Source organism: Corvus hawaiiensis, chromosome 1, assembly GCF_020740725.1.
Source record: "Corvus hawaiiensis isolate bCorHaw1 chromosome 1, bCorHaw1.pri.cur, whole genome shotgun sequence".
NCBI lineage: Eukaryota > Metazoa > Chordata > Aves > Passeriformes > Corvidae > Corvus > Corvus hawaiiensis.
Genome location: NC_063213.1, coordinates 91921183 through 91943122, shown reverse-complemented (window position 1 = coordinate 91943122; position 21940 = coordinate 91921183). Strand labels below are relative to the sequence as shown.

The window sequence follows — 21940 nt, the reverse complement described above, 5'->3', positions numbered from 1 at the left end:
TGGTTCTGTGACACAGGCACAGAGGTGTTACCAAAACTTCAGTGAAACAAAACCTCCTCAGCACCAGCGCAGCACGAAGCAGCAGCATTCTTTATTGGGTCGGATGCACGAGGGGAGAGCCCCTCCCAAAGTCGTGTGTACTGAGTTCAGGAATGTTCCTGTCTGCAGACTGTGTTTCACAGACACATTCCCAGATTGTCCCACAATAAACACACACACGACAATCATTTCCCCAAAATCACTGCATATTTCCCCCACCCCTTTGCACATCCGTTCTTCTGCCCTGGGGGTCTCTTTGGGGGTCCCTGGTGGTCGCTGACCCCAAAGCCAGCCCTGACTGTCCGGTGAACTGGTGAAAGTTGGCACACCTGGGCTGGTTGCTGCCTACAGAATCAGCATTGTGTGGTTCCATGGCAAGTGGCTTTTGGAGAATAAGCATTGTATAAACCCACTAGGTGCAAACCATTTTTCATCTGGCAAATTTCCCCTCCTTGGAGGGTTGTGAAGCTTCTCCTCCCTTCAAGCCTTCATAAGCCTCACTCTGCTCCTTTACTCACATCCCACAAGTTCCTCAGTTGCTTTCACAACCATGTTCTTTACACAGCTTAAAGAGAGTGTCATAAGCACAAGTATTGCTGTGATCCCAGTTGGACTTTGCAAAAGTGAGGCCAACCATCAGTCAGAGAAAATCCAAGTCCTTTAAATATTTTATCCAACCAGTAACTGTCTAACCCTCCCCTTAATTCCCTGCTGGATGCAGCAACTGATTTTATCCTCTCTACCTGATCATCCAATCCAGCATCCCATTTGGAATGTGCTCACAACAAGTGCTGTTGTTTCAGTTCAAGAATCCACATACTCCCTGTCCCTGTAACTGGAATAGGGCTAAAGCCAATCTGCTCTGTAAGGGCATTTTAGCTGGGGCTGGCAATTGTTCCTTTATTTCAGCAAACCCCAAAGGAGCTGCATTCACTAAAGTTTCCATTTGCAGAGCCCAATGGTGTGTGGCTGGTCTGTTCCTAAAGGCAGATCTTTGCGGAGCAGAGATGGATTCTAAAATCCATCCCGCTGTAGTTCCCGCACTGGGATGTTTTCAAGTTCCATCCCCTTTAACCTTTCCCCACAGTCGGGTTCCCAGTGGTGACTCCTTGCATGAGGGACGGAACGTTAATACCCTCAGTGTCCATGGTGCTCCTGATGCTCCCAGGGGCAAACGTGTGCTCCAAATTCCATCACTTCCCACCCATCCTGTGCCTCCTAAGGATCTGACCGTGTCCTGCTGACAATCTGTGTCTCTACAACTCTCGTTGTTTGTTGGGTGATCCCAGGTGTCACTGAGAAAGACAGAATCATTTCTACAAACACAGCCCAGCCTTAGAGCCTGGGCCACAGCCAGGAGCCGCTGTACCTCAGGATTCCAAACAGCTCAAGTGTCTCAAGCCCAGCATGTTCCCAGTCACCACCAGTATGGTTACAGGCACTCCTAATACACCTCATTTGCCCTCAGCATGCACCCTATCATTCCCAGTTCCTCCCAGTGTGTCCCCAGTGGGCTTCCAGCATGGGCCTGGCAGCTCCCAGTAACCCCCACACAGGGTCCATTGACAGCCAGGACGATCCCAGGGTGATTGTAGCCACTCCCAGTATGATCCCTGTGACTCCCTGTCTCTCCCAATATCCCAACTTCCCCCAGCATGCTCCCAGTCAGTACCACCTCCTCCCAGTTGTTTTCAGCATGATTCCAGTAGCTCACACCCACTCCCAGTCAATCCCAGTATGATTTCAGTCACACTCAGTGTGATCCCAGTTGTCCTCAGCATGGTCCCAGTTGTTCCCAGTGTTGTTCCAGTCACCCCCAGTACGGTTACAGATTCTCTCAGTATATTCCAGTCACCCTCAGCATGTCCGTAGTCATTCCCAGACACTCCCAGAGGCCCCAGTGAGGTGTTAGTTATCCCATTATGATCCCAGTCATGCCCACAATATCCCAGTTGCCTCCAGCACGCATTCGGTCATTCCAGGCTACTCCCAGTTGCTTGCAGCATCATCCCAGTTTCTCTCAGTTGCTCCCTTTCAACACCAATATGATCCCAGTAACCTCCAGTACGATCCCAGTCACATGCCAGCACTCCCAGTATGGTCGCAGTTGCCTCCAGCTAGATCAACCCAGTCAGTCCCAGTAGGATGCCATTTGCTCCCAGCATGCTCCCAGTTTCTCCCAGTCACTCCCAGTATGGGGGATGATATGCATGGTCTGCTCCCAGTCATTCTCAGATACTCCCAGTATTAGTCCAGTCGCTCCCAATATGATCCAAATATGACCCCAGTGTGCTCCCAGTCACTGCCAGTATGAACCAGTTGCACCCCACATGGTTCCAGTTGCTCTCTTTCACCCATGCTTTAGTTCCAGTCACTCCCAGTCTCTCCCAGTGTACCCCAGTTCCTTCCAGCATATTCCCAGTCACTCCCAGTTCCTTCCAGCATGATCCCATTTGCTCACAACCACCCCCAGTCAGCCTCAGCATAGTCGCACTCACTGCCACTATGATCTCAGTCACCTCCAGCATGATCCCAGTTACCCCAGTTCATCGCAGGATAAGCCCAGTTGCTTCCAATCACCCCCAGCATGCCCCCAGTTCCTCCCAGTTGCTCCTAGCATGATCCCAGTTGCTCCCAGCTGCTCCCAGTCACCCTCAGCATGATCCCACTCACTCCCAGTATATCCCATTTGGCCCCAACGTGGTCTCAATTGCATCCCGCAGGATCCTACTCACTCCCAGTATGATCCCAGTAGGATCCCAGTCTCCCTCACTGTGATTGCAGTCTCCCCCAGCATGGGCTCAGCTGCTCCCACTATGATCCCAGGATGATCCCAGTACAAACCAGTGCCCAGTACTGCCAGTGGTGCCACTGCTGGCATCCCCCAGCCCTCTCTGCATTCCCCCTCCCGGCTCTCCAGGCTCTCGAGAGGAGCCCCAAGGGCTGCAAGTCCGCAGCCAGGGTCCCCAGCAAGGCCCAGTTTGGATCTGCAGCCCCCAATGTTCCCAGTTTCCCTCTCCTTTTCCCCGGGCTGGGTTCCCCCGCCCCCAGCGGGTGGGAGCAGCCGAGAGCCCCGCGCTGCCCATCCCGACCTGTCCCGGCTCCATCCCCGCTGCTCCCGCGGGCTGCGAGGGGCTCGGGAACGGGGCAGGAGGAGGAGGAGGAGGAGGGAGGGAGGAGGGGGAGGTGGGATTGGGACTGGGACGGGGCGGCAGGAGGAAGAGGAGCAGGAGGAGGGAGGAAGAGGCGGAGCGGCAGCGGGAAGCTGGAAGAGAGGAGGAGAGGCGGGATCACGCGGCTCCAGCGCTCGCTGAACTCGCAGCCCCCCGGGACCATCGCCCCCCATCCCGCAGGTGCCGCTCGGGGGGACATCGGGGGTCCCCGGGAGGTGTTTTTGGGGGTGGCGGTGGCGGTGGCGGCAGAGCCCCGGCGGGGGCGGGGGGATGCGGGTCCCCCCGCGGTGGGGGTTGGGCTTCCCGGGCCGGGCCCTCCGAGCTCTGCCGGGGCCCCGTGGGGAGCGCGCGGGGCCGGCGGGGGCGGGGGGACACCGGTTTTGGGGAGCCCCGGGAGCCCCGGCTTCCGTAAGCGTGACCCCAGAGAGAGGAGAGCCCCAGGAGCCCAAAGCGGGGAGCCCGAGAGGGGGGAGCCCTGGGATTGGCGGGACCCCGGCGGGGGGGTCGGGGGGCTGCAGGGGCGGCATGGCCGGGAAAGGGGCTCCGGGGTCCCGGGGCCCGGAGGTGGCTGCTCCCAGTAGGAGCCCAGTCAGTCCCAGTATGATCGTGGTCACTTCCCCTCCCTCCCTGCATGATCCCTGTTGCTCCCAGTAGGAGCCCAGTCACTCCCAGTCATTCCCTACTGTGATACCATTTTCCCAGTTGCTCCCAGTTCCTCCAGCTTTCGTCCAGTGTGCCAGTTCTCCCAGCTGCCCCTAATATAGTCCCAGTCACTCCCAGTATGATGCCAGTCTTTCCCAGCAGGGCCCCAGTCACACTTGCCCGCAGTTGCCTCAAGCTTGGTCCCAGTTTCCCCCAGCACATTCTCAGTTGCTCCCAGTGTAGTTGCAGTCCCCACCCGCATGGTCTCAGGCACTCCCAGTATATCCCAGTTGTTCTGAACATTCTTGTGGTCATTCCCTGGCACTCCCAGTTACCTCAGCATGGTTCAGTTGCCCCCACTATTATCCCAGTCACTCCCAGTACATCCCAGTTGTCACCACCATGTGGCCTGTCATTCCCACTGTTCCCAGTGTGTCCCCATCTCAGGATGGGCCAGTAACCCCCAGTCATGGTATAATCACGCCCACTATAATCCCAGTATGATCCCAGTCACTCCCAGTATGATGCCAGTGGCCCCCAATGTGATCACAATCACTCCCTGTCAATGTCAGCATGACCCCAGGAGCCTCCAGTACGATCCCTGTGACTCCCAGTATATCCCAGTATATCCCAGTCACTCCCACCTCCTCCCAGTTCTTTCAGCGTGATTCCAGTTGCTTACAGCCATTCCCAGTCAATCCCAGTATGATTCCAGTCACCCTCAGTGTGATCCCAGTCTCACCCAGCATGGGCCCAGCTGCTCCCACTGTGATGGCAGTATGATCCCATTTGCTGACGGCATAGTTCCAGTTGTTCCCAGTTCCTCCCAGTATGATCCCAGTTTCCCCTGGAATAGTCCCAGGCACCCAGTGTAGATCCAGTCACTCCCAGTTGCCCCCAGCATGATCCCAGTTGTCCCCAGCATGGGCCCAGTTGTTCCCAGTGTGATTCCAGTTCCCCCAGTATGGTTACAGACACTCCCAGTTATCCCAGTTACCCTCAGCATGCTCCTAGTCATTCCCAGGCACACCCAGAGACCTCAGTAAGGTTCTAGTTACCTCAGAATGGTCCCAGTCTTTCCTAGTTTCTCCCAGTTACCTCCAGGACGATCCCAGTTTCAGTCAGTTGCCCAAAGTGTGGTCCCAGTTGCCCCCAGCATGTTCCCAGTCACTCCCACTTGCCCTGAGTTTCTTCCAGTCTGATCCGTTTCTCACAGCCATTCCCAGTCATCCTCAGTGCAGTCCCAGTTAATCCAAGTACGATCCAGTATGATCCCAGTGCAGTTGTTCCTAGTATAGTCACAGTCACTCCCCATATGATCACAGTCCTTCACAGCATGGTCCAGGTCATGGCCAGTTGCCTCCAGTTCAGACCCAGTTACTCCCACTCGTTCCCAGTTACCCTCAGCATGGCCCCATTTTTCCCCAGCATGGTCCTGGTTGTTCCCAGTGTGGTTCCAGTCGTTCCCAGTATGGTTTACAGACACTCCCAGTATATCCTGGTGTCCCTAAGCAGGCTCATAATCATTCCCAGTCACTCCCAGTTGCCCCAGTAAGGTTCCAGTTATCCCAGTACAAACCAGTCACTGCCAGTGGTGCCACTGCTGGCATCCCCCAGCCCTCTCTGCATTCCCAATCCCGGCTCTCCAGGCTCTCGAGAGGAGCCCCAAGGGCTGCAAGTCCCCAGCCAGGGTCCCCAGCAAGGCCCAGTTTGGATCTGCAGCCCCCAATGTTCCCAATTTCCCTCTCCTTTTCCCCGGGCCGGGTTCCCCCACCCCCAGCAGGTGGGAGCAGCCGAGAGCCCCGCGCTGCCCATCTCGACCTGTCCCGGCTCCATCCCCGCTGCTCCCGTGGGCTGCGAGGGGCTCGGGAATGGGGGACCCAGGGTGTGGCTGGTGCTGGGGGGAGGAGGAGGAGGGATGGGAGAGGAAGAGTGGGAGGAAGAGGAGGGACAAAGGATCAAGAAAGGAGAAGGAACCACGAGGTTGAGCACTCCCTGAATTTGCAGCCCCCCTCACCCATGGGATCATCAACCCCATCCTGCAGGTTCCCGGGGAAGGGGAGCTTGGCCCAGATATCCTGGTGGTGTCCCTGGGTTGGGGTTTTTTTGCAGGGGGATGTTTGGAGAATGAAGAACTCCAAAGCTGAGTGGAAAAGTGGGGGGGGGGGGGGGGGTTGGGGGGACGTTGGGGGTCCCAGTGGTGGCTGCTGGCAGAGGCATTCTGGAGGAGCAGAGCCCTGTGACCCCCAGGACCCCAAAGTGGGGAGCCCAGAGAGGGGGGAGCGCCGCGATTCACAGGACCCTCAACAGCCTGGAGAGGGGCAGGAGGGACTCCTTGGAGCCCATCACCCCCAGTATTCCTAAGTGGGGAGACGGAAGCGGGGGGAGCTTTTTGGATTCCTGGGACTCCCAGCAGCCTGGGGAGGGTGGGGACCAAGTAGAGAGGGGGACCCCCAATACAAGCGTGACCCCCAGTAGCTGAGTGTCTTGGGGTGACCTTATGATGTGTATCCCATATCGCTGCCCATGCCCAGAAATTAAATCCTGTGCCTTTCTATGCCTCTAAACTGAGCCTGAGAGGGGGAAGGAAAAAAAACTCAGCAAAACTTTTTCAAAGCAGCTTGTTCAAGGTCACACACAGATAGCAATTGGTTTCCCAGCTGTGGCAGGCGAGGGAGGAGGCACCCGGCTTGCTGCTCCTAGGACAGTTTTTTGGCCAGTGGTTCAGCTGCTTTGTTCTCCGGAGAGAGACTGAGAGTTGAATTTTTCCTTCCCTAGAATTTCGGATTTTCTCCCTTTTCTACTGGACTGCTTGATTGCTTTAACATCAGAGCACATCAGGAGGACTTTCCACCAGGCACAAAGGGCCTGGCCCTGGGCCAAGCCCCAGCTCCGAGGAGACCAAAGGGAGGACTCTAACACTTTCCCAGGTTTTCTCTCCACAGTGAGAGATTTTATTATTTAGCATTATTTTCCTTTCCTGTGTGTTTGTTAAATAAATAATTTTTCTCTCTTTCACTTTCCTTTGAGGAAAATTTATTTTTCCCGAACCTGGTGGGGGAGGGGTGGTTGTGCCTTCTCTCAGAAGATATATTTCTAAATTTGGCCAAACCGGAACACTGGGACAGGGGGGAACCCCCGGACACCAGAGGGGAGGGACCTGAGAAGGGGAACTCCTGAGAGGCTTTTTCAGGGCTGAATCTTGGTGTTTGGGAGGTTTTTATGGACACAGGATGCCTGGTGACTTCTAGAGATGAACTTGGACAGAGGGATCTTCAAACTCATCCCTTGTTTTCCCCCCAGACCAGGACTTCCCATTCCCAAATCTTGGCCGGATGGAGGAGGAGGCTGTGAGGAAGAGGAGGATGCCCCGGGACACCTAGGCAGGTGAGGAGGAAGGCACTGCCCCTTTCCCCCTCTCTCCTGCTCCATCTCCCAGCCCAGCATCGCCCCGGCTGCAGGACAACCCCGCTGCTGACGCCGTCCTGCCAGGGATGGACTGGGGGGATCTCCTTGCCCTTCCCTGTGGCATGGAGGCAAATCCCATCCTCTCCTTGTCCTTCCTCCCCCAGACAACGAGCTGAGGACAGAGCCCAGGGAGGACAAATCCCTGCAGCAGAACCTGGTGGAAGAGGCCATTTTGAGCAGCTCCACGGCGCAGGAATCCAGTGGGGAGGAAAATGCCCCAGAGATGCCGCAGGAGGAGGGGCTGCAAACGCAGCCCAGGGTGCTCTGAGGAGGAAAGACCCATTCTGTGCCAGGAAAGCGGCTGGAGATCGAGCCAGAGCTCAGACCTGGTGGTCCATGAGCAGCTTCACACTGAGGAGAAGCCCTACAAGTGCCTGGAGTGTGGGAAGAGCTTCAGGACAAGCTCCAACCTGATCCACCACCAAATGATCCACACTGGGAAACGGCCCTCTGAGTGTGGGGAATATGGGAAGGGCTTCAGAGAGCGCTCCAGCTCTCCAGCTCCAGCCTGATCGTCCACCAAAGGAGCCACACGGGAGGGAGGCCCTATGAGTGTTCCTGAGTGTGGGAAGAGGTTTCAGACCAGCTCCAGTCTCCTCCTGCACCAGCGGATTCACACAGAGGAGAGGCCCTTCCGCTGCCCCGACTGCAGGAAGGGCTTCAAGCAAAACTCCCACTTCGTCAGGCACCGGCGCATCCACGCCGGGGAGAGGCCCTACGAGTGTCCTGAGTGTGGGAAGAGCTTCTCCAGGAGCTCTCACTTGAGCAGACACCAACGGAGGCACCGGTAAGGGAAGCCCTGCGAGTGCCCCGAGTGCAGGAAGAGCTTCATCCTCTACTCCAACTTCATCCCCCAGCAGAGGACCCACGTTTGGCAGAGCCCTGCTGACCCACATTCTCCGTGATCCAGTTTGGGAAAACCCCAGGCTGGTGCTCTCCAGGTGCCCTCCAGGTGCCCTCCTGGATCCCCGTAGGCACCTGGGTGAACACAGGGGCTGGAACATCGATCAAGACTCTGATCGAAATCAGAAATTCATTGGGAAGAGCTGATTTGTTGACTTTACGGCCCAAAAATTCTCACCTGCTCTGTCCAGTTGTTTCTTCTGGTGGCATCCAGCAATCCTGGATGATCTTGGAGGTCTTTTTCAACCTAAATAGTTTCCTCTCTCATCCTGTCAAAACAACCAAAATTGGGGTAGAAATAAAGAAATTCAACAAAGGTATCTAAAGCAGCACCATTTTACTGGGATTTGGGGGTGAATTTGGGGTTGGTTCAGGGGAATATTCAAGAGGATTTGGGTGTTGTGAGGCCATGGGCTGGGCAGACAGGGCCACGAACTCATAGTTGTGCTGGCAGAACGTGTCCACCTGAGCCCGTCTGTTCTCCAGGAATTGTGGGTATCTATCCCAGTCCCTGGCCTGGGTCTCCCCGTTTGGGGTGTGCCCCCCAAAGTGCCCAAATTGCTGCTGAAGTGCCTGAGCTGCTCCTGCCTGGGGATGTTCCTGTCCACCAAGCTCTCCTGGTCAGTGCCATGGGGGGCTGGGAGGGGGTTTAGGGGTGGCTGGGGGGATTGGGAGGAGCTTCTGGTCACTCTTGAGGGCATTTGTGGTGCTGGGAGTGGGCTTTTGAGGTGGTCTGTGAGGGAGTTTTGAGGGTCTTGGCTGGGCTGTGTGTTTGGAGAGAATTTGGGTGGTTCTTGGGGTCATTTATGTTGCAGGGAATGGTTGGGGGGGTTCCTGGCCAGGAGCTGTGGGGTGGTTTGAGTGGTCTGGGAGTAGCTGTGGGGCTGGGAAAGGGTTTTGGAGCACTTGACCCCAGAACCCCAAAGCTGCCACCAGACCCCACCCCCAAGAGGCTGCTGGGGTTTGGGGGCTCCATGTTGGGGTTCATCCTCCTGGCGCTGCAGAAGGTGAGGGGGGGTCCCCAGGGGCCGTGTGTGTACCCCCACAGCATGTGTGACCCCCCCCCATCCCGGTGTCACCCCCTTTTCCCTCCCCACAGGGCTCCTGCCCCAGCCCCTGCTGCCCCGGGAGGGAATTTGGGGAGGGGGCAGAGGGGGTGTGCAGCCCCCACCGGGGGATGACCCCGGCCCAGCGCCCTTCAGTCAGCACCGAGCTGGGCTTGGGGCCTCAGGAGGAAGAGGCCGATGGGAAGCAGATCCTGCAGGGGGGACAGGGCTTGGGCTCAGGGCAAGGTCCTGCCCTGCACACCTGGCTCAGGTGTGAGCCTGCCCCGGGAAGGGAGCGGGACATTCCCATCCCCAGGGATCAGGGCTGGGAGCAGCGCTGCGACCACAGACATGGAAATACTGGGAGCAACTGGGACCGCACTGGGGGCTGAATTATCCCCCCCCCCAGCACCTTTCCAGGCCGCCCTGCAACCTGAGAAATGCTCACTCGGCCTCGGCCTTGGCCAAGAGCCCCCAGGCTCAGCTGCTCTGAGCTCAGGCGCTGCCGGCTCCCGCAGCCCGCCCAGGGCCGCCCTGCCCGTGCCGGGGCTGTGCTGGAATTCTCTGCTGCTGCTGGGCCACTCGGGGGGTCTGGTCCAGCAGGAAAGGTGACCCTGAGCCAGGAGCTTTCCTTGGCTGCAGCAAAGCCTCGGCACGGAAGGACCTTCCCAGTGCTGTGCCCTGGGCCGGGAGGGATTGTGCCACCAGAGCTGTCCCTCCATTTCTTCTGCCAGGCAGCTCTAGGACATGGAAAGTAGAAGCCAGAGCTGACTCTCAGCTTTCCGCAGTCCTCCAGGAGAATCCCGTGTGGGAAGCACCCTGGTGTTATAAACATATATTGTAATCTTGGCTTCTCGCAAGTATTAAAGTAGATATTATATGTTAGAAATGCTTTTTGCTGTGTGGATGTAGTTTTCTTTCTTTTTAGCAAGAATGTTAGCAAGTGTGAGCAAGTAAGATAACCTCCAAGTGAACATGGGATGAGGCCCAGGAAGCTGCTAATCAACACTTTGCCCAGAGAACAAAAGGGCCCAAAGGCTACTCTGCCTGGAGAACGGGGGCCCAGGGAGGGCCAGAGCCGTTATCACCACTCTGCCTGGGCGTTATCACCACTCTGCCTGGGCGGCAAAGAGGCCCAGAGCTGCAATCATCCCTGACTGTGTGGGGAATTAAGAGATCCACCCTACTATCAACTCTCACCTAGCGAGTCCAACCCCAAGAATCAAAAGAAATAAAACCGCAAGGCAGAAGAATACGCATGCTCTAAAAAGGTGGAACCAAGGAGTGGCCATGCAGAACAGCTCCTGGAAAAGTTTGAATACACATAGAGAACAGACAGTAAAAATGGCATAAAAAGGACGAACCTCGAGCATCAGGTGTGCTCCTGGCAGAGCACCAAGGCACCTGGCCGTTACTTCTTTGCTTTATTTTATGTGTCTCTTATTGTCTTTATATTAAACTCTTTAAATTCTCACAGGAGAGTGAACCTCATTTTTCACCCTGGGAACAGGGTTTCTGTGCCAGGGCAGGAGAATTCAGAGCCCTTTCCTCCCCCGTGGGCCGAGGCTCTGGCCCTTGCCCTTTGCAATGGCCCTGCAGCTGCCAGAGGGGCCTTTTTGGCTCAGCTGAGAGCAGTCCTGCTGCAAGGCTGTCCTCGAGCTGCTTGGGCTGCAGATGTGCCCAGGGAATGCTCATTGCTTGCAGTCTCAGGCACTGTGGCTGTGCAGGTGTAAGTACTGCAGGAGGGAACAGCTCTGCTGGGGGGAGTTCTCTTTTTCTTGGTGTGTTTTTTATGTTGAATGAACGTTCCCTGCCAGCTCTGGGCAGAGCTCTGTACCTGTATGTGCCACTTGTCTGTGGTATTGTGGCTCAGGAGGTGGCCAAGAGGAGCTTGGCCGAGGTGTGGGCAGAGGAATGGCCATCAGGCCAGGCTGGGGGATCAGCGGCCGGTCAGTTGCGTTGCGTGGCCGCAGCTCTGGATGCTTGTGTGGGAGTGTGTGCAGGGCTGGAAGGCTGGGGCTGCCGCCGCTGTGTCCCAGAGCCGGGAAGGCCGGGGCTGGCCCGGCCCTGGCCCGGCCCCGCCAGCTCTGCCAGCTGCCGGCGGGGACACAAAGGGCAGCTCTGAGCTGCGGCCGCTGCGCTGCGGCCGCACAAACGCAGCGCCCGCAGAGCTCCAGAGCAAGGTCCTGGCCCTGGCTCGGGGCTGGGCCGGGGCCAGGGGCAGAAAATCAACTTGCAGCTTGGGCCCCGCAGCAGGGAGGAGCAGCAATTGCTGGCTGAGAGAGACTCTTGCCAAGGGCCTGCGGGGCCGGGCCCCAGGGAACGGCTTCCCACTGCCCGAAGGCAGGCTGAGATGGGATGTGAGGCAGCAATGGTTCCCTGGCAGGGCGCTCAGGGCCTGGCACAGGCTGGCCCCAGAAGCTGCGGCTGCCCCCGCATCCCTGCAAGTGTCCCAGGCCGGCTCGGCCATTGGGGCTTCCTGCCCAGGAGGGCTGGGCTGGGCTGGGCTGGGGCTGCTGAGGGCGGGATGGGCTCTGGCTGAGCCAGTTGAAGGCTGGGCATGATGAGGCCAGGGGGACCCCATTGCTGAGTGGGTTCTGGGATATCCCCCCTTCCTGAAGGGATGTCAGGGTATGTCCCATTCCTGAGGCAGTTTTGGGGTCCCCCCAATGCTTCGGGAGGGGTTCTGAGAGGGGGGATCTGGTACTTGGAAGGGGGACCTATTGGCAGGGAGGCGGGGAGCCCACTTTGGGAAGGATGCTGCTGTTTCTGGCAATGTTGAGAGGTTCTGAATGGCCTGTGGGGCCCTGGCTCTCATTTTGGGTCTTGAGGTGAGCCCATGGGCACAGCAAGGCCTGAGGAGAGGTTCCACCTCCCATTTGGGATGGAGGGATTGAGCGGTTGCCTCCAATAAACTCAATCCCAGCCCCAATATCTGGATGGCAGCCCCAAATGGCTCGATCCTTCAGCCCCAAGCCCCATGTGTGGGGAGTCAGGAACCACAGAAGGGGAATCGGTGTCCAGGAGGGATGGGATGGGATGGGGTGGGGATGGCATTGTGGGGGTGGGATGAAGTTTGTGAGGGATGGGGTGGTTTGGGCACTTGGAGTGGGGCACTCCAGGGAGGGAGAGCAGGAGCTGCTTTTGGGGATGCTTCTGCTGCTTTTTGACAATTCTGGGGCCTCTAAGTGGCTTCTGGGAGGTTGCAGTGAATTTGGGGAAGGTGCCATAAACCCGCCACAATTTGGGGGGGTGGAGGTGAAGTCCCCACATTTTGGGAGGGTGAAGGGACCCCAGTTGGGAGGGGATCCTGCTGCTTTGCACCCCTTCAATGGGATGTGAAGTGGCTTGCAAGGGAAGGAAGGAAGAAAGAAAGAAGGAAAGAAAGAAATAAAATAAAAAGACAGCAACAAAAAAGGAAAAAGAATAGAAAAAAGAAGAGGTAAAAGAAAAGCAGAAAAGCCAAAGAGCAGAATAGGAGAAAGAAAGAAAGAAAGAAAGAAAGAAAGAAAGAAAGAAAGAAAGAAAGAAAGAAAGAAAGAAAGAAAGAAAGAAAGAAAGAAAGAAAGAAAGAAAGAAAGAAAGAAAGAAGAAAGAAAGAAAATGAAAGGAAGAGAGAAAGCAGCAATAAAAGGAAAGAGAAAAGAAAAAAGAAAAGGAAAAAAATAAGAAAAGGGGAGAAGTTAAATAGAAGGAAAGAAGGAAGGACGGAAGGCAGGCTAAATGATGTGAAACCAACAGGAAAATAGAAAAAAGAAAGAGAAAGAGAAAGAAAGAAAGAAAGAAAGAACAAAAGAGAGAAAGAAAGAAGAAGAAACAGAAAAAAATAAAGAAACAAAAAAGGTAAAAATATGAAAGAAAGAAGAAGAAAGGAAGAGAGAAAGCAAGAGAGAGAGAAAAAAACAAGAAAGAAAGAGAAAGAAAAAAGGCAAGCAAGCAACCAAGCTACAAGAGAAAAGAGGGAGAGAAGGAGGGAAGGTAACCTCAAGGATGACAACCTCTTCCTGGAGCTGGCCAGCAGCAGCTGAAGATGATGGACTTTGATTCTGGCACCTTCTTCAAAGACACGCTCCACGCCCCATGTGCACATGAGTCCAGAGCCAGGGGGATGCTCCCAGAGCTGGGCATGGCACAGCCTGGCCGGGCACCAAAGGTTCCCCCTTTGCTGGGGCGGCTGCAGCCAATTCTTCAGTGGCTGCCAAGCTGCTTTTGGGCTCTGGGCAGCTGCTGAGAAGGTGGATGTGCCATGGCTGGCTGCAGGCTGGGCACATGTCCTGCCCTCCTGCTCTGCTCCCAAAGGCAGCAATGCTGGGCAGCTTTGGGCCCAGCTCTGAGCGCGGCCAGCACAGCCTGGGCACTGCGGGCGGCTGGGACAAGGGGACAGGAGGCTTCAGCTGATGGGCGGCTTCTGGTTTCTCTCCTTGCAGCCGGGCTCTGCCGATGCTGAGGCTGCTCCAGGCTCTGCCAGGGCTCTGCTGGGGCTCAGCCCCGGGCACGGCTGGGCCCGCTCTCCCCTCACAGGGCTCTGACAGCTTTGCATCAGACGAGCCCCTTGCGAGCACAGCGACGGAGCTTTCTGCTTTTGCAGGTGAGTGAGACTCTGGTGCAGGCCAAGAGATTGCACTCAGGGACACACATGCCACTGGCAAGAACCCAACTCTCCACAGTGCCAGCGGAACGCCTGGATCTGCACAGGATGTTCTGTCTGTCCTACTCTTCCTTCCTTTTGGGCTGGAATTGTGTCATTGCACTTTCTTCCTCCTCTAGAAGTGCCACGAGCGGGCCAAAGCTGGCGAGTGGGCCATGTTCCTGAGGCAGTGCAGTCTGGAGCTGATGGAGGAAGAATTGCCCTTCTCCACTGCCAAACCAGAGCAAAAAGCCCAAAGTGGGACTTTGCATCTTTAAGAAAGCCCTGACAATTTCCAAGGGAATGTGCAGCTCATTGGCAGGGTGAGAAGGAAGGAAGGGCATCTTCTCAGTGAGTTGGGGTGGGACAGAGTTTAGATTGCCAGTCCTGCTCGGAGCTGGCAGGGCACAGAGCCGTCCTCAAGCCCAGCCGTGCCACACAGCAGTGTCTCAGGGCTGCTGTGCCAGGTTACGGTGTCATTCAGAGGCGCTCTGCAGCCCTCAGCTGTCCTCACTGCCGTGTTCCCACTGCCTTTTCCTCGGCCCTCCACCACGATGGGCTCTGTGAATTTTTTCCCAGCTCTGTGTACAGAGCAGCTGTCCAAGAGCTGAAGGGAGCAGCGTTTAGAAGCAGTTCCAAGATTTCTAGGCAGGAAGGGGAGCTGGGGGCCATCCTTGGAACTCGCCGTGTTCATCAGGAGGGGGTGCTGGTTCTTTGGGAATATGGAACAATGGGAACACAAGAGTTTGGGAAAATCCCAGTTTTCTGTGGATCTGTGCAAAGGGGGGAGCAGCAGAAACACTTTGTGTCTGCTTTTGGGGACACAAGGTCCAAGGAGCTGCAGTGGCAGAGGGGGACCTGGGCTGGTGGCTGCTGAGGTCCTGTTTCAGGACATCCTGCAGTGGCACAGGACAGAGCTCCAAGCACCCACAGCCACATTGCTGAAGTCTCTGGGATGCTGCACATCCTCCAGGAAAAGCTGCTGTCACACAATGCACTGGGATTGATAATCTCTATTTGCAGTGCTTTAGGTCCATGTTTCAAACTGCAATAGTTTTACACTCAAGACACAAGCCATGCCCAATCCATATTTCAATTTCCTATTGCTTCAGCCACAATTTAAATTAGCAGTATTGGAAACAAACCCCATAATCTTTAAAAAAAGGCTGATGAGCTCAGTTAGATGGATCCACACCATCAGCACATTCACAAAGTAAAACCTGAGTTCACATTGCAAAAAGACCTCTTAATCCAGGGTTACAGAAGATTTTTCACTACACATTTGGGGTTTGATTTTATCTTTCTTCTTTTTTAAATGTTTTTTATTTTCTTTTCTTTTTACCTATATTTTAATCAGAAAACACAACCTGAAAAAGGAGTGTCCTTTGCTCCTTTTTCCCATGTAGAGCAGCTCCCTTCCCACTGGCTGAGCTGCTCAGGCCGAGCCCGGCAGCTCCTGACCCTGCAGGGCTGAGGCTTTTCCCCGTTGCTGTGCACAGAGTGATGGAGCAGCACTGCTGAACACAGTGTGGACACGCAGAGGGACCAGAAGCAGCTGTCTTTGTCCACCTGAAGCTCCAAGGCCCAATCTCTGAGCAGACAGGGCTGGAAGAGACTCTCAGGCTCCCTGTTTGCTGTGCTGCCCCACTCGTGAGCGGCCCAGCTTTGCGTGAGGCACAGGGAGAACAAGGGGCAGCTCCCTGCCAGCCCCGCAGCCCAGGCACCCCTCAGGCCCGGGGCTTGGGGCACTGTCAGCACCCGCTGCTCCAGCGCCCGCTCCTGCTGGCACTGACAGCAACACTCAAACTGTGGCTGATCCCGAGGGAGCAGCAGCAGGGCCTGGATCTGATCCCTGACTCTGGGGCAGGGCTGGACAAATGACCCCCACAGCAGCAGCAGCAGCAGCAGCAGCAGCAGCAGCAAATGGAGCTGACTTTCAGCACAGCCCCTGCCACTGTTCCCTCCCGTTTGCAGCGGTGTCACAGCAGCCTGGGGCACCTGGGAGCCCTCAGTGCCAGCAGGAACTGGAGATGGCAGCCCTGGGCTCCTGGAGGGTGTGCAAGGAGCAGAGGTGGGCACTCCCTGTCCATGTGGAGCTTCCAGGTGGCAAAGGCTGCTGTGAGCAGGCAGCTCCAAGGGCAGAGAAAGGAGGGTCTTGAGCACTGGATCTGTGCCAGTTCCACAGCCCTGGGCAGCAGCCACCGAGCCCCGGGGGCACAGAGGGCACAGCAAGAGGGACAAAAGCAGTCAAGTGCAGAGCCTGGGAAGGGCAAGAACTGGGAGCAGGAACAGCTACTTCATTGCACTCTTGGAGAAAGCTCTTGGCTGTTTCAAAGCGCTGAGAGGCGTGAAGGGCACAGAGGAGGCCACAGCAAACAATGCTCCTGTTTTCACAGCCTCCCCTCTCCGTGTGCCAGAAGGAATTGGATGAACTGTATTCTTCTCTCTGAGTCATCTCGTTCAGCATGAGCAGCTCAGCACCAGGAGCTGAAGGAGCTGAAGCCTTAGGCCACAAGAGCTGAGCAAGAGGAGACTTTTGGGCAAAGCAATGCTGGTACCATGGACCTGGCTGAATGCAGCAGACAGAATCCTGGAATTATAGACTCATTCCTGTTGGAAACGACCTCTGAGCTCATCAAGTCCAACCATTAACCCAGCACTGTTGAGCCCAGCCCTAAACCATGTCCCTGAAGTGCCAAGGCCTGAACAAGAGGCCTGACTGAGGCCTGAACAACAGGCCCTGAGCCAAAGGTGACCTCTGGATGAACCTTCCAACCAAAGGTTATCTTTGTATCTGCTCATTAACGACATTTGCATGATCATTAGCACTGTGATAGATGTATCCCCTCATTAGTGAAACATGTATTGGCCTTTCTGTCTTTAGAAGCCGGACAAGGCCATGAAATCTGACATCTGGCCTTGTTTGGGGCTGTATGGTCAAAGTCAACTCCCTTGGCTCCTGCTTGAGCCCTTGCCAGGCTTAGGAGGAACCCAAGAGGAGGATGAAACCAGATGTTCCCGCACTAGAAGTGCTGTCAGTTTGTTTATTCAGCACTACCAAAGCTGGGCCCTCTCCCAGCGGGGTTGGAGCCTCAGCTGTGGCTGGAGGCAGCTGCAGGAATTCCCAGTGTCCGGGAGTGGCTCTCCAGTCCTTGGCTGGGACAGCTTCCCCCAGCTGATGGGTGGCTCTGGGTGATGGTAAAGTCTGAGGGTAACTGGTGCTGGATCTTGGTTAATCACTGCAGGCAATCTTTGGCAGTGATGATTGGGGGCATTGCTGAGCTGCTCCTTCTGTGATTCTTTGCTGCTTTGAACTGTAGGAAATGACACAGTTCCTTCAGTTGGTGTCTGTGTCTCTGGTGCTGACCCTGCCCACTGGTGAGACAAATTTGGTGTAGTCTGGCCAGATCACAGCAAAATGTCACTTTTAAAATGTAAATGTAAGGAATCAGTCCTGTCCAAAATTCTCGGATGGGAAGAGCTTCCCTGGAGTTCACTGGCTCTGGAGTGGGCTGAGGTCAGAGCACCATGTGAGCAGTGGGGCAGTCGGTTAAAAGCAGCTGAACTGCTGGATGTCTTAAAGTGCATCCAAGAATTGGATATAGAAAAAGGAAAAGAACTTTTGGGTTTGGGAAGACGAGGATCAGTTTCGTGAACAGCATATTGGAAACAGCACCAACAGAAGGAAGAGTTGTTGTTGGCACGCTCCCAAATTGACCGACAGAAGATGTTTTTAATCTGTTTTTTTCTCCAGGAAAAAATGAGGAGATGGGAACCTGTCCTGATGGAAAACCCATCTCCCAGATGTGCTCCATACCCTTAACAATGGGCCCGCTGGGGAAATGGAAACCCCTGGGTGTGCACGGCTGCACCCAGTCTGCAAATCCACCCATGGACAGGGAGACTTGGACTTCCTGGGAAATCGTTCTGGGTGCGATGGCCCCTGACAGGGCCACCCCAGAGTCTGCAGGGCTGGGCCTTCCTGCATCAGGATTAATTGGGATAAATCAGAAGCAAGTGAGAGTTATCAATACAGGAATAGGAATTCAGATTCCTCCGGGACACTTTGGTGTGATAACTGCTCACTGGAGCTTGGCATTGCAAAGTGTTCATGTCATGGGAGGAGGAATTGATTATCAAAGAGAGATTAAAGTAATTCTGTTAAATGATAGTGAACAAGATTGGAATATTCAACCCCATGACAGGCTAGCACAATTATTGATATTGCAGTTTTAAAAACAATTGTGAAAAAAGGAGATCCACCTCCAATCAGCACTGTTGGTGGAGATAAAGGGTTTGGATCCAGCAGTCCTAATAATGGAGCCAGAGTGTGGGTCCAGAGGCCCAATGGCCCTCCCAAGGCAGCTGAAGGAACAGCTCCAGGGAAAGACAGCACTGTTTGAATCCTGGAACCTGGGCAGGAACAATGGGAATGTGTCCCTGCAGCCAAGTGTTCTGTGTGAGAACAAGGAGATGTTATAGGATATTGTTTTACAGCTCCTGCCAGACCAAATCTTCCTGTTTGCCCCAACGGCCCCTCTGGAAAATGCTCTGATCCACGGGGCTCCATGTGAAGGCTGATGTGACACTGAGTGACTTCCACACGAATTCCAGCCAGGAGCCTGGGTGCCCCTCAGGGACTGGGACCCGGCACCTCTCCAGCCGAAGGGGAAAGGACCCCACCAAGCCTTGTTACCCCCGACACCGTGGTAAAGCTGAACAGCAAAGGACCTTGGGGGCATTATTCTGGAATTAAAAAGCGTCAGCTCCATGGACAATGGAATTATTGTTCCTAACCCAAATGAGACTGAGGAAAAATATTGATGCCTCCCTTTAGGGTACTTCAGCAACAAACACAAGGAAGAGATTCCTGTTAAGGGAACATTTTCCACCCAAAGAGTGCCTTGGATTTCAGAAAGCCAAAGATTCTGGTTCACCCTGTGCCCCACATGCGCTGCCTCGTCCTGTGGAGTTCACATTAACGAGCTGAATCGATTATTAGAAGAAGCAGCAAATGATACTGTGAAAATATCCAACAGCACATCCTGTGAGCTCCAACAAACACGAACGGGGGCTCTGCAGACCCGCATGGCCTTGGATTATCTGCAAGCTGGCCAAGGAGGAGCCTGGGCTATTCTAGGACAGGAATGTTGCACTGTTATCAGTGATGGGTTTGAAGTCAAACAGTCAGGAATCACCTTGATAGAAAGAGCAGTGGAAGAGTGGGAGAAAGAAGAAAATTCTTCTTGGTGGGATTGGCTTCATGGCTGCTGAACTGGAGGCTGCTGTGAAATGCATTTATGGCAGTCACTGTAATCACTGCAGTGTGAGCACTTGGTGTGTTATGATTCCACGTTAGAGCTGTTGTGACACTTTGTGCTGGGAAATGGAGCACTGAGACTTGTCTAAAAAGAGACAGAGTCTCAAGAAAAAAGGGGGATTTGATAACTAACACAGAGAATAGCAACTAATGAGGCATATTTTAAAAGAATGCCAATTATAACTCTGAGAAATGAACTTGAGCAGCTCTTAGTTGAAGAACAAGAGGAGATGCCTTTACCTCTAATACCTAAATCTAAGACTCTGTTACTGAAAGAATTGTTATGAACCTCGTACCTCCTCTATAGAACAAAGAACTGGTTGAAGTTCCAAGGCCTGAACACCAGGCCCTGACTGAGGCCTGAACAACAGGCCCTGAGCCAAAGGTGACCTCTGGATGAACCTTCCAACCAAAGGTTATCTTTGTATCTGCTCATTACCAAGGCATTATTAGCAATGTGATCTTTGTGTCTGTTTGTTTATGAAATGTGGATTTACCTTTCTGTATTTAGGTGCCGGACAAGACCCCATCTGGCCTTGTTTGGGGATGTAGGATCAAAGTCAACTCCCTTGGTTCCTCCTTGAGCCCTTGCCAGGCTTTGGGAGAAGCCAAACAGGAGGATGAAACCAGATGTTCCCACACTAGAAGTGCTGTCAGTTTATTTATTCAGCACTACCAAAGCTGGGCCCTCTCCCAGCGGGGTTGGAGCCTCAGCTGTGGCTGGAGGCAGCTGCAGGAATTCCCAGTATCCGGGAGTGGCTCTCCAGTCCTTGGCTGGGACAGCTTCCCCCAGCTGATGGGTGGCTCTGGGTGATGGTAAAGTCTGAGGGTAACTGGGGATGGATCTTGGTTAATCACTGCAGGCAATCTTTGGCAGTGATGATTGGGGGCATTGCTGAGCTGCTCCTTCTGTGATTCTTTGCAGCTTTGCATTATATAAATTACACAATTCCTTCAGTTGGTGTCTGTGTCTCTGGTGCTGACCCTGCCCACTGGCAAAACAGGGCCCCGTCCTGCCTGAGTGTTACCTGAGAAGACAAAAACCCTCACTCCAAATGTCCCCCTTTCCTCCTTGTTCCCCCCACTTTATACACTGAGCATGATGTCCTGTGGTCTGGGATATGCCTGGGGTCAGTTGGGGTCACCTGTCCTGGCTGTGACCCCTCCCAAGCTCCCCCGCACTCCCAGCCCCTCCCCAGCATGGCCGGACGAGGGGCTGGAAAGGCCTTGGCTCTGTGCAAGCTCAGCAAGAACAAAACCATCTCTGTGTGATCAATGCTGTGCTCAGCACAGACCCAAACACAGCCCCAGAGAAAGGCCTGGCAAGGAAATTCCCTCTGCCTCAGCCCACAGCAGCACCCCATGGCCATCCAGCATCACCACGGCTCCACGGGTTCCTTTCCATGCCCCCAGCCCTGGACACGGGACCTTGGGCTGGTGGCCACGGCAGCCGCCTGTGGCCCAGGGCTCCGTGCCCGTGTCCATGGCAGCAGTGCCCAGCCACGGGCCCTGAGTGCAGGTGACCGTGCCAATCCCCATGGCAGCGGCGCCAGGCGTTGGTGTCCGTGGCACCAAAGTGAGGAACGGGTCCCTGTGGCCACTGCCGTGGCACCTGACGGCATCAGCGAGTGTCACTGCAATTGTAGGTGGCACCAGCCCTGGCACTGCTCTGTCCTGAGGGCTGCCATGGCAGCCGAGGGCAGCCACAGGTCTGTGTGCAAGTGGTCACAGACCCTGACTGCAGAAATGAGTCCTGGCCTGGTTTCCAAGGGAACTGGAACTGATGAGGGTTGCCATGGCATCCAACCCCCTGGGATGTCACACAGCCACCCGGTGATGTCACACAGCCACCGTGATGTTGCAACCCATTCTGTGATGTCACCGCCTGCTCTATGATGTCACAACCACCCAGTAATGTCATAGTCTGCTCTCTAATGTCAGACGTCTGCCCTGTGATATCACAGCCACATCTGCAATGTCACAGCTCACTCTGTGAAGACACATAGCCACTCTGTGATGTCACACCACTCATCTGTGATGTCACAGTCTTCTCTGTGATATCACACAGCTGCTCTGTGATGTCACAGCTGATGCTATGATGTCATGCAGCCACCCTGTGATGTCACAACCCACTCTGCAATGTCACAGCCTGTTCTGGGATGTCACAGCCCACCCTGTGATGTCACACAGCCCCTTTCTGACATCACAGCTGCTCTTTGGTTCTATTGATGCCTTTTCCTGGTCTTAAAATCAAGAGGCATACACTGTTAGAAGGGGAAAAGGGATTTTACCTTGGTATTTATTTTAAGGATCCTTAGGCGTACATGTCTAGGTCATATGCATCGAGATGCACCCCGCCGAATCTATCTCTGTGTCCGTGTGTCTCTTTGTCCCCATGTACTTCCCAATTGAGTTTTTCCACTGCTGTAATTCTCTGAGAGAAAATGGTACTTTTATATAAATGGCTCCTTGATTTCCCACAGCCTGTCTCAGAGGTGCTTCTAATACAAGTTCTTCCTCCCCCCCTTTACCTGCTTTGGACCTTGTGTGTTTAGCAACAGGACTGACTGCTCTCATAGCTTCTCGGGCTATCCTGCCCCTCCTTCTACCTCCCTCCCCGTGAGAACCATCTGTATCAAGATCATCCCATTCGCTTTTAATTGAAATTGGTTCATTGGTTTTAAAACCTGTTCCAGGCGAATATTGATCAGGAACCATCTCG

The 21940-nt window shown here is 54.7% G+C and overlaps 1 protein-coding gene and 1 long non-coding RNA gene across 2 annotated transcripts; both read left to right on the top strand.

Moving 5' to 3' along the window:
* The first annotated feature begins 3255 nt into the window (after positions 1–3255).
* LOC125330363 (zinc finger protein 774-like) lies at positions 3256–8545 on the top strand. Its single transcript, XM_048313414.1, is given in 5 exon segments — positions 3256–3392; positions 7158–7241; positions 7427–7813; positions 7816–7881; positions 7883–8545. Coding segments are annotated over 3 exon segments (576 nt in total). The 5' UTR covers positions 3256–3392; positions 7158–7241; positions 7427–7534; the 3' UTR covers positions 8114–8545.
* Positions 8546–13704: 5159 nt separating this feature from the next.
* Positions 13705–17238, top strand: LOC125335354. Its single transcript, XR_007207427.1, has 2 exons — positions 13705–13859; positions 16295–17238. It is a non-coding gene; the product is annotated as an uncharacterized LOC125335354 (long non-coding RNA).
* The last annotated feature ends 4702 nt before the right edge of the window (positions 17239–21940 follow it).